Raw genomic sequence first — 11821 nt, 5'->3', positions numbered from 1 at the left:
CAGCGGAGCAGAGGATTAGTTCTGGTTCGATTCCAAAGCTCCTCCTAGCGTGTTGAGGTGTTGCTAACCGCTGCTCCCATGGCTGCTCACTGTTCAAGGTTCATCCATTACGGGCTCAGTTATAGCTAACAGCCAAAAGCATGACCTAGCGGAGGTCAAGCCAGCCAGAAGCTAGGCTAGCTGTCCATAAACCATGACTCAGCAGGACTGATGCTTTGAAAGAAAAGCGTGGAGGCCCCGGTGACGTGACTCAGCGGTAGCTCTGCTCGCCATTAGTGTGACTCAGCAGCAGCTAGCATGACTAAGCAGAGGCTGATGAGCTACGGTGGCACAAAGCAGGCTGCCGAAGCGGCTTCAGTCTCTGGGATGCTAAGTGCTAACCGCTAACTGCTAACCACTAACTACTCACTGCTAACTTTATTTCGCCTCCTCCGAAGGTCATTGTCAGACAAGGAGAGGAAACAAAAAACAAAAGTAAATGTTTCAGAGATACATTATTTAGAAATTAATAACAAATATGAATAAATAAAATGCTTTTTTTCTAAGAATGCATTGATGGAAATTCTGTTTTCAAAGTCAGGGGGAAAAGAAAGAAAGATATGAAATCAAATGACGTGCAATCTGCTTTGTTTGATGTCTTTCTATCTCTTTTTGTGTCTTTCTCTCTAACCCCTCTCCCTCTCCCTGTCGGTCTCTCCATCCCTCCCACCGTTACCCAGGCAACATAAAGAACACGGAGCCGCTGGACTCCAAGCACCAGCGTGTCCACACCTTCTGGGTGACGGCCTTCGATTGCGGGAAGAACCGCGCTCAGGCCGACGCCCAGGTCGTGGTCACCGTCAAGCCGTCCTGCAAGCCGGGTTGGATGGGTAAGAACGCGCCGTTCAATCAGATCCCCTCGTCCGTCGCGATGACAAAATTGACGAATCGGAGCCCTCCATGCCTCCCGCAGGCTGGACCAAGCGGGTGGAGTACAGCCCGGGCTCGGGCAGCATCCCGCTGTTCCCGGGCCTTCACCTGGAGACCTGCGAGGAGACGGTGTGGAACATCCAGGCCACGGTGGAGCTGCAGACGGGTCACATCGGGAAGGGCTGCGACCGCGACAGCTACTCTGATCGCTCCGTGCGCCGCCTGTGCGGTGAGAAATCCGTCCGGGGGTGAATTACAGATCATCTTTACTGCACGACGTGTGATTTCCTCCCTCTGCCCCCCCTCGCCAGGCGCCGTTCGCGGGGAGGTGGACCTCCTCCCGCCTCCGTCGCCCGTCGCCAACTGGACCGCCGCACTGCCCACCCTCCCCTCGTCCGACTCCTCCCTCGTCTTTTTGTTCAACGGTTCCGCCCACGTCGCCGTGGTGCCCGACTCGGTGGTGTCCGCGCTGTCCGGCGACCACTTCACCCTGCAGCTTTGGATGCGCCGCGGGGCCGCCGGCGCGCAGGCCGCTCCCCCCCAGACCAGGGGCGCCCGGCGGGAGGAGGAGACCATCATCTGCAGCACCGTCAGGAACGGTGAGCTTCGCCTCTAACCTTGAAAACCTTTAAAATTCACTAGAAGATTTTACCACGACGGACTCCATCAGACATGTGTAAAGTTACAAGAAATCACACAGGAAAGTACTTCCTGTTTGTTAGTTTTATTTTGAAAAGCCACTTAGCTACTTCCTGTTGTGTGTGACCGGCAGAGGACTCGCTCTCCCACTACTCACTCTCCGTCCATGGCTGCCGTCTATCCCTCTTCTACTGGCCCGACGTGTTCGCCGCTCGGCCCGTCAAGTTCCTCTGGAAGCTGGAGCAGGTAGTGTGTGTGTGTGTGTGTGTGTGTGTGTGTGTGTGTGTGTCAGACTTTCAGTTCATCTCTCATCACTCCATCGTCCCTCCCTCCATCATCCTTCCCCTTCCCCTCTATCACCCATCCATCAGCCCTTCCCTTCATCCTTCCATCCCCTCACCAGCCACCCTCCATCCCTCCATCACCCCTCTCATCCCTCCGTCACTCATTCATCCATCACCCATCCCTCCACCCCCCCCCACATTACTCCAGCACCCATCCATCTATCCGCCCTGCCCTTCATCCCTCTATCTCTCATCCCCTCATCAGCCCCCTCCCTCAATCCGCATCCTTCCATTACCCATCCATCCATCATCCCTCCTTCATCCCTCTATCACCCATCCATCCATCAGCTCCATCACTCCCCTCCATCCTTCATCTCTCCATCCCTGTCGGAGCCGTGATAATGTGTTTAATGGTTTAAACCGAGCCAAAAACTCAGTGTTGGAAAACCAGAGCTTGTCTGTCAGGAACAGTCCTGGTCCAGGTGTTCCAGCTGACAGCTGTCTGACCCGCAGGTGTGTGACAGCGAGTGGCACCACCTGTCCCTCAGCGTCCAGTTCCCCTCCGTCACCCTCTATGTGGACGGCGTGACCTTTGACCCCGCTCTCATCCACGACAACGGAGCCCTGCCCAACCCCGCCCCTCGCCAGAGGATGTACATCGGCGCTTGCTGGGGTGAGACACACACACACACACACACACACACGCACACACACACACACACACACACACACACACATCATGGCTTGAAGATGCAGTGACTCTAAAAGACACCCTGAGATAGTTTTTTGGTCTGTGTGGCACAAACACACACATTTACTTACATACACACAGACACGCATACATAGTCACATATACACACACACACACACACCATGACTTGAAAATGTTGTGAGTCTAGAAGAAACCTTGAGATAGTTGTTTGGTCTTTGTGACACACACACACACACATTCATACACTCACTCTCTCACACACACACAAGTGCGTACCCACATACAGACTGACAGCTACAAACACACACATGTGAGTAGTTACATACAGACACACACTCACCATGACTGAGGATGCAGCAGTTCTATTAAAAACCTTGAGTGTGTGTGTTTATGTCTTTTTCACACACACACACACACACACACACACACACGCATGCAGTCACATACACAATTCCTGACACACACACATACCATGACTAAGGATGCAGCAGTTCTATTACAAAACTCAAGAGTGTGTTTTTACAATTTTGACACACACACACTCACGCACACCCAGAAACAGACTTATAGACACACATACTCATTGTGCACTCACACACACACACACATACACACACACACACACACACACACACACACACACACACACACACACACACACACACTGACAAACACATTCACGTATGCGCATCCACTCACACACTCTTACCGACACACACCATGACTAAGGATGCAGCAGTTCTATTAGAAACCTTGAGAGTGTGCATCTTTATGTTTTTGACACACTTGCACACACACACACACACACACACCACACAAGCACCAGCATACAGACTCACAGACACACATGTGTGCGCAGTCACATACACAACCACAGACAAACACGCACCGTGACTAAGGATGCAGCAGTCCTTTGAAAGTGTGTGTTTATATCTTTTTGAAAAACACACACACACATACACACGCACACTAACACACACACACACACCATGACCTAAGGATGCAGCAATTCTAGTACAAACCCGAAGCGGAATTGCTTTATGTTTTTGACACACATTGATATGTGTGTACATAAACACCTGACACACACATGCACAAACACTCGCATGCACACGCAAACAAACACACACACACACACACACCCCGTCCCTGCGGAGCGCCAGCTGGTCTTTGGTAATTAGGAGCCAGTTTATTTGTGGCTGGTGTTTGAATGTTTGAAATGAAACCAGTGGTTTCTGAGGCTCATGAGACTTAAACTTGAAAAAGAAAAACTAAGAAAATCCAGAAATAATTAAAGAATCAGCCTAAATGCTGTGAATTAAGAAAAAAAGAAATATAAATGAAGGTATGGCAAGCATACAAAGGTGGTGTGATTGTGATGCCGTGCTCTTTATCACCCCTGCAGACGTGGAGGAGAAGCAGCGTGACGTGGTGAACAACTCCGTCCCCGAGGCCAGAGAGTCAGGTGACCCTTCTTCCACCCACTGTGTGTGTGTGTGTGTGTGTGTTTTCAGTGTGTGTAACACTCATCAGAGAGTGTGTGTGTGTGTGTGTGTGCTGTGCAGTGAAGTACGTTGGGGGTTACCATGGCCTGTTGTCGGGGGTGACGGTGCGTCCCGGCAGCGTGGAGCCACACAGCGTGGTGGAGTGTCTGTACGCCTGCAGGGAGGGGCTCGACTTCGGAGACCTGGAGACCCTGGGGTCAGGGATGAAGGTAAATAACCCAGTGTGTGTGTGTGTGTGTATGTGTGTGTGTGTGTGTGTGTGTGTGTGTGCGCACGGGCAAGTCTGTGAGTTTGTGTTTCAACACTAGTTAATATTTGCTTTAAGAGACCAACAGTATAAAGTATGAGAACCAGGATGGGCCTTAACATCAAATCAAACGTGTGTGTGTGTGTGTGTGTGTGTATGTGTGTGTGAGAAAGACGGGGTGTGTGCAGGAGCAACTGTGCATGCATCTGTGTGTGTGTGTGTGTGTTTTAACATGAGTTAATGTTTGATTCATGAGACCCTTAGCATGAAGTGCAAGGACCAAGACCCACACACGTGTGTGGGTGTGTGTGTGTGTGTGTGTGTGTGTGCAATTGTGTGCATGCACCTGTGTGTGTGTGTGTGTGTGTGTGTGTGTGTGTGTGTGCTTTAACTGTAGTTAATGTTTGATTCATGAGACCAGCAGCGTGAAGCATAGGGACCAGGATGGACCATAACATCCAAAGTGTGTTTGTGTGTGTGTGTGTGTGTGTGTGTGTGTGTGCGTGCTTATGAGCATGCGTGCACTTTTAAGAAGGAGCTGTCAAATCAATTGCAACTCGAAGAGGTTATTTTATTCTCGGCGCCTCCATGACTCTCCTGACCGCGCTCCGATCTGTCCGGAGGTTCTGCAAGGCTCTGTATGCCAGTTCTCAGACGGAGAACGTGCACGAGGAGCTGCGCTCTTCGGCGCTGCCACCCCAAGGGAAATCATCCGGCCGGATCCGTCTGGTCGCCCTGGCAACCGCTGACTGCAGCCGTGCGGCACAGTCTCATGCCGAACGTTCCCCGGAGACCAGCTGCTGGTTTCCAGTGGTTCTGGAATCTTCTCCACCTCCAGGCGCCTCTGGGGTGGAGCTTGCAGGAGACAGAGATGTTAAAAATACTCCTCTGACTACAAGTACACCTGACTGACAGTTATTATCGTTATTATTGTTCACAACATTTTTATTATTATCATTAGCAGTAGTAGTAATTGTGGTATTTGCCTTGTTATTTGCATAATTTTCATTTGTATTACCGTCATTATTATTATTGTTAGCATTTTCACATTATTATAAAGCATCATCATTGTTTATTTTTGTTATTGAGCATTATGAGCATAACAATTAGTATTTTTTATTCTGTGTATGATCATTTTGTTTATTATTCTGTGTATGATCATTGTCATTGTTCACATTCTTTTTTGGTACTATTCTATTATTTTTATTATTAGGATATTATTACCATCATTATTAGCATTTGAGCTGTATTAATTAGTATCATCATTATTTTTTATAACTATTTGCATTATTTTTATATCATACATATTGTGTTGTTTTGTATTTTGGAATTATTTTTTATTGTAAATATTATCTCTTCTTATTTGCATCATTACTATTTTCTATCATTAGAATTATCATTATCATTATTTTAATCATTATCATTATTATGAATTGATTTTATTTTCATTAGTAGCAGTCGTGGTGATTGTTTAATGATAATAATCATTTCAGTCATAATAATTTTAAAAATTTTAACCAATTATTGCCTCTCTCTCTCTCTCTCTCACACACACACACACACACACACACAGACACACACTGTCCTCATTCACATAGTTGACAGAAAGTGATGGAGGTGTCCTCCAGCTGAGGAGGCCGAGAATGTTCTGGCCCTGCAGAAGTGTGTGTGTGTGTGTGTGTGCGTGTGTGCGTAACACTGTTGGAACCTCTCACCCCTCCCTCACCCTGCAGGTCCACGTCAACCCCAGCCAGTCGGTTCTGGTCCTGGAGGGCGACGACATCGAGAGTTTCAACCGGGCCGTGCAGCAGGTCACCTACCGGAACTCACTGCGCTTCGCCACGCCGGGGGTCCGGCCCCTCAAACTCACCACCTCGCTCAGGTACACACACACACACACACACACACACAAGCTCCTGCAAGGCGAGGTCAAACACGGACTTTCTCTCCACGACGAGACAAACTTGACGCGGCGGTGAAGAGAAGATAAGGAGAGCAGGAGGGTCCACTGTCCACCTTACGATAAACTTTGGTGGACTTGGTCCTCTGTGTTTTATCTCTAGAGGGTCGTATGATTGACAGCTAAGTGGTTCGTGCTAAGCCCTGCCCCCCCCGGGCGTCCAGGCGTGAGGGCTGCAGATCATGAAGGAATGTGTGACGAACAAAAAGAGTGTTCGAACCATCTGCACCTTTGGTTTTCTGGGGTCAGAACCTCCTCCAGCTGTGTAATAACAACCATGCGACATGTAATAACCATGTAATAACCATGTAATAACGTGTAATAGTTGTTTATGACCGTGTAAGAAGTGTGTGCTGACAGAGAAGCCCGATGAGCTTCGATTTTTGTTTGAGAATCCTTCCTCTCAACCATCCGAGCAGGTGTTTCAGTGAGGAGGGATGCCTGAGCCTTAAGCCCCTGGAGGGCTACCTGGTGGTCCTGCAGCCCGACGCCCCCCAGATCTCCCTGTCGGGGGTCGGCCCGCACCTGGCGCGCCCCGTCTCCGAGTTCGAGGGCCCGCGCGGCGTCCCACTTTTCCCCGAGCTCAGGATCGTCTGCTCGCTGTCCCACGCCGTCAACACCGCGGGACAAGGCATGGAGGGAGGGGGTGAGACACACACATACACACAGATACGTCGTGACGTGGAACACCTCCGGTTTTGTGTGTGCGTCCTCACGCCGTAACGTTGGCTCGCAGCCCTGATGTCGGACGCCGTGGCGCACACCCTGGACGGCTGCGAGGTCCAGCCCCTCGGGGAGGAGCTTAACCCGGAGAGGGAGGAGCTCCTGGTGGACATGGACGTGGTGCGAGAGCGAGGCCTTGAGATCATCAACAGCACCGCCTACGTCGCCATTGCCGGTACAAACACACACACACATGAATAAGGACCCCGGTTTAGGTTTTAATATCAGTATCAGTCATTTTGAATAGTTACTTCCTTTATTAGTAACCTTTTTGAAACAAAAACATACTTTGGTGTATTTTTAATCATTTTATTTGTAATATTTAAACTAATTAAAATGTTATTTTGAGCTAAAACAGCCAGACAGGTGTTAATTGATGTTAGTAAATCTCTATTACATGCTTATTACCTATATTATAAATGTTTATTACCTTTATGACGCACTTATTACCTGTAATGTTACTTACTACACTCTTGCTATCAGCAAAGATAATTAGAGGTAAATAAAAAAATTATATTTACAGATTTGTTATAATCCTTTATCATCTAATATTAGGTTTTATCATCCCTATATAAAATTTATATTTATAAAAATGGTAATAAGCATGTTATTCACTGTTAAGTAACGCTTATGACAAGAATCTCAATGCAAAACACACGACAAAATGTTAACGTCCCCCGCCGCCGCCTCCAGGCGCCGAGTCCATCTCCGTGTACGAGGACATCCTGCGGTCGGTGCGGTACCGCCTGGCCCGGGGCTCGGCCCGCTTCGAGCGCCGCTTCCGCCTCTACTGCTCCGAGATGAACGGCAGATACACCAGCAACGAGCTGACGCTGGAGGTGAGAAGTCGGCGGAGGAGGAGGCTCGCCGCGGCCCCGCCATGGATGGCGGTTGTAATCTGATTACTCCTCCCTCAGGTGAACTTCCTCCACTCCACGGACTCCCTCTACCACCCCTCACACCTGCTGGCCTCCCAGCAGCAGTTCCTCCATCCGTCCCACCACGCAGGAGAGCTGAGCGGACACACACTGCCCAGCCAGCACCGCAACTCAGGTGACACACACATACTCACACACACACACACACACTTCTCCTCAAAAGGGGAATTAGCTCTTTACAGGACCACAGGAATCCAAGCATAATATAACGTTAATCTGGTTCTATCTATCTATCTATCTATCTATCTATCTATCTATCTATCTATCTATCTATCTATCTATCTATCTATCTATCTATCTATCTATCTATCTATCTATCTATCTTTGCTGTATCATCCATCCCTCTATCTATAATTAAGGATTAATTGTGTAAAATAGGCAGGGGGACTATTTAAACCGGCGGATGGATACATTTAAAAGTGACACAGAGGAATGATCCTCTCATTTTAAATACTGTGTGTGTGTGTGTGTGTGTGTATGTGTGCGCGTGCTTGTGTTTGCATGCGTTTATACATGCTCATGTATATATGTGTTTGTGCGTGTATGCGTGTGAATGCATGCATGTGTATACGTATGTGTGTATGCGTTTGTATACATGCACGTGTATTTGTGTGTGTGTGTGTGTGTGCATGTGTGTTTGTGTGCGCTCAGTTGTTCCTGGAGCAGCCACCGTCATCATCATGGTGTGCGTGGGTTTCCTGGTCATCATGGTGATCCTCGGCGTGTTCCGGATCCGCTCCATCCACCGCCGCAGCGAGGGCGCCAGGGGCGGGGCCAAGGAAGGCGGCAGCCAATGGGACGACTCTGCCCTCACCATCATCGTCAACCCTATGGAGGTATGGGGGAAAAAGACTCAGATTTAGAAAGATTCACAGAGAAAACTTGATTTAAACCTGGTAGGATATTATCAACCAGCTGCCAGGAGTTGGCGCCACTGAGCTCATAGCAGGATTAAGACGATAATAGCAATGAAAGGAATCATGCAAAAAATAAATAAATAAAAAATGAATAAAACTTCAATCAAATTAAAATTTTTAAAATTAAACAGATTAATATCATTTTCAATTTAATTTTAATTTCGTTTTTAATTAATTTAATTAAATTGATGAATTGACCTTTCTGTGTGAAGTTTGCATATTCTCTCCGTGTCTGCGTGGGTTTCCGCCGGCTTCTGCGGTTTCCTCGAACATTCAAAAAACACGCTCATGCAGCGGGTCAACTGGGAAAATTTCTCCGGTTAAGCGGCCATCGGTCCAGGGTGTCCAGTCCCGCCTTTCGCCCCATGACAGCAGGGTGCAGGATAACTCACGACCCTGAATGCAGGATGAATGAAATGAAATAAAATGAATACAAATTGGACAACGTAAATTACCCTGACATGTGAATGAGAGGGTTGTGTCCAGTGATTGGCTCATCCAATCCACTAGTTTTGATAATAAATGAACAAATTAATTCAATGCACGTCACTTCAATTCGATTAAATTCTGACAAGGAAAAACTAAAGATTGTTCAACATTATCCAACATGGCGTCTCCTCCTTTCAGTCCTACGAGTCCCGGATGGGCATCTCCGCCGACACGGAGGGTGAGTGCGAGGCGGACGAGGAGGTCGCCGAGACGCCTGACGACGCCGGAGACGACCAGCGGATCATCATCAAGAAGGAGGGGCGGGACGGCGGCGCCCGCCGCTACTGAGCTGCATGCATCGCCGCCACCCGCGGGAACCACGACCCCTCCCGACCCCACCCCACCCCCAGTCACACACTCCGACACTTAACTACCGACAACTGCTGACACCACTAGTGTAAGGAATGTAAACCGACACACCGACACCAACATCGCACAACACCCTCACCGTAACACCCGGACGCCGTCCGTGATGCGTCGCCGACAACAGGAAGTGGTTCGCCGTCAGTGTTCAGTGGCATAAACGTGTACAGTTCATGTGATTTAACCGGCTGAGCAAAACCCCGCCCGAACCGTGTGTGGTGCACCAGACCGTATTGTGTCTGTGTTGTGTAACGCCGGCCGAACGAGACTGCCCCCCCCCCCCCTCGCCCTCCCACGGACTCCGACGCCGAGTGCTTCCCCTTCCTACTCCCCCCTTCAGCACCTCCTCCAGAAACGCTCAGGCCTTGAAACCCAGGCAGAGACTCGATCTGAACTCATCCTCCATCGGTCAGGCTCCTGGAGTCTGTGCACAAGCTCCGCCTCGCACCTCTGCAGCACCTCCCCTACCCCCTCCCCGCCCCCGCTGCTTCCCAAACACACACACACACACACACACACACACACACACACACACACATACACACACACAGGCAGGGAGACATTTTTGATTATTTAAATTTGTCTTTAAACCTTTCATGTCCTGCAAAGGAAGAAGATATTTAGAGAATTGAATTTATTTACTTAACTTCCTCTTTGTATGTATGTATGTCTGTGTATATGTGTATGTGTGTGTGCGTGTGTGTGTGTGTTTGTGTGAGTGTGTGTGCGTGTGTGTGGTCATTGTTTATTTGTTTATTATTTTCTATTTAGAATGACTTTACCGAAAGAGAGCAGTAAGAGATTCGCAGATGATTTCATCCGGTCCCTTAAACCCGGAGAGGAGGACATTAAAGGGTTAAACTCTCTCTCACACACACACACACACACACACACCTGAAAAGTCTTACTTCACCTGGAAACAAACCTGACCTCTGACCCACCCCTCACAGTGACCGCTGGAATGTCTCCGAAACGACTCGCTCTACACTGTGTCACACACACACACACACACACACACATATACACATGCACACACAGGCACGCACGCCATGACACCCACCCCTCTCCCCAACACCCCGCTGTTTCCAGAATGTCAGTGCAGCTCGGGCTGTTTTTGATTGTACTGATTGTAATGAATTTTTCTGTACATACGATGCGAATATTATCAACAAAAGAGATTGTTATTCTTAATATTATTATTATTGTTATTATTGCAGTCACTTTTTTCAGCAAACATTCCGAGGAAACGGATCGATACTTACTTTTTTCCTCCTCTGCCATCACGATGAATCACCATCAGACGCCAGTACGTTCACACTAGCAGTAGTAATAAGGTGGGGGCGGGGGGGGTTACCCCGCCCCTGCACACACACTGTCACACACACACACAAAACACACACACACACCAGCTCGATGGGTGTCTCTTACTTTGTGCGTACTCTTGTTGTAATTTAAGAAATGGTAACCTCACGGGAAAACCTCGAACCGCCGCCGTCACCTCACCTCACCTCACCCACTCCTTTACCAGATCTCCTCTCATTTTGTTTTCTCCACCGGATCCGACCATCTCTCACATGTTTTCTTTCCACCTGGAATCTTTCGATGAATGTACAACTGTGTGCTCTCCTCCACCTCCAACCCTCCCCGTGTCTCTTGCTGTCCGTCTGTGTAGCCTATCAATGTGCAGTGCTAAACCTGTCAGTAAATAAAGCCTGTCGTTTTTGAGTGTGACGTGAAGAAGGAATAAACATTGCATTGATAAATGATTATATTATATTGCTACTATGTTATTATTGGAACTTGTAATTATTGATACGATGATGACATGGATTCTGCCGAACAATTGTTATTGAGAACTGTCGGAAAACATAACAAAATTCATAATAAAAAAAACCCCACCGTACGACGTCTGTCTGTTCTTATTTGCGGCGGGGCGCGGCGTTATGAAATAGGAGTCGAGGTGGATGTCAGGTGATTTTCAACATGCTTTTTTGTGTTGTAGTGAAGAAATCTGTCAATAATCATAATTATAATCAGTAAAACTTTGTTTCGTCAGAAAAATGTCTGCTGCAGCAGGAGGGTAGGTGAAAGTGGAGACGTCTGAGATGAGGAGATGGGGAGGTTGTAAAGGGGGG

The 11821-nt window shown here is 48.3% G+C and overlaps 1 protein-coding gene across 1 annotated transcript in view; it reads left to right on the top strand.

Annotated features, from left to right (window-relative positions):
* Positions 1-11589, top strand: part of clstn3 (calsyntenin 3) — a 17510-nt gene extending 5921 nt beyond the window's left edge. The window contains exons 6-19 of the mRNA XM_086155483.1: positions 720-869; positions 953-1138; positions 1221-1508; positions 1682-1794; positions 2346-2505; positions 3950-4009; positions 4110-4258; positions 6030-6178; positions 6676-6902; positions 6993-7154; positions 7673-7818; positions 7897-8032; positions 8569-8753; positions 9462-11589. Coding sequence (XP_086011609.1) covers positions 720-869; positions 953-1138; positions 1221-1508; positions 1682-1794; positions 2346-2505; positions 3950-4009; positions 4110-4258; positions 6030-6178; positions 6676-6902; positions 6993-7154; positions 7673-7818; positions 7897-8032; positions 8569-8753; positions 9462-9611 — 2261 coding nt within the window. The 3' untranslated portion in view covers positions 9612-11589. The remainder of the gene's footprint in view (positions 1-719; positions 870-952; positions 1139-1220; positions 1509-1681; positions 1795-2345; positions 2506-3949; positions 4010-4109; positions 4259-6029; positions 6179-6675; positions 6903-6992; positions 7155-7672; positions 7819-7896; positions 8033-8568; positions 8754-9461) is intronic.
* The last annotated feature ends 232 nt before the right edge of the window (positions 11590-11821 follow it).

The sequence above is a fragment of the Fistularia commersonii genome, chromosome 11 (assembly GCF_037954325.1).
Source record: "Fistularia commersonii isolate RoL2024-O1a breed Wild chromosome 11, RoL_Fcom_v1.0, whole genome shotgun sequence".
In the NCBI taxonomy this organism is placed as follows: Eukaryota; Metazoa; Chordata; class Actinopteri; order Syngnathiformes; family Fistulariidae; genus Fistularia; species Fistularia commersonii.
Note: the sequence above shows the minus strand (reverse complement) of the source record. Positions and strands in the feature narration are given on the sequence as shown.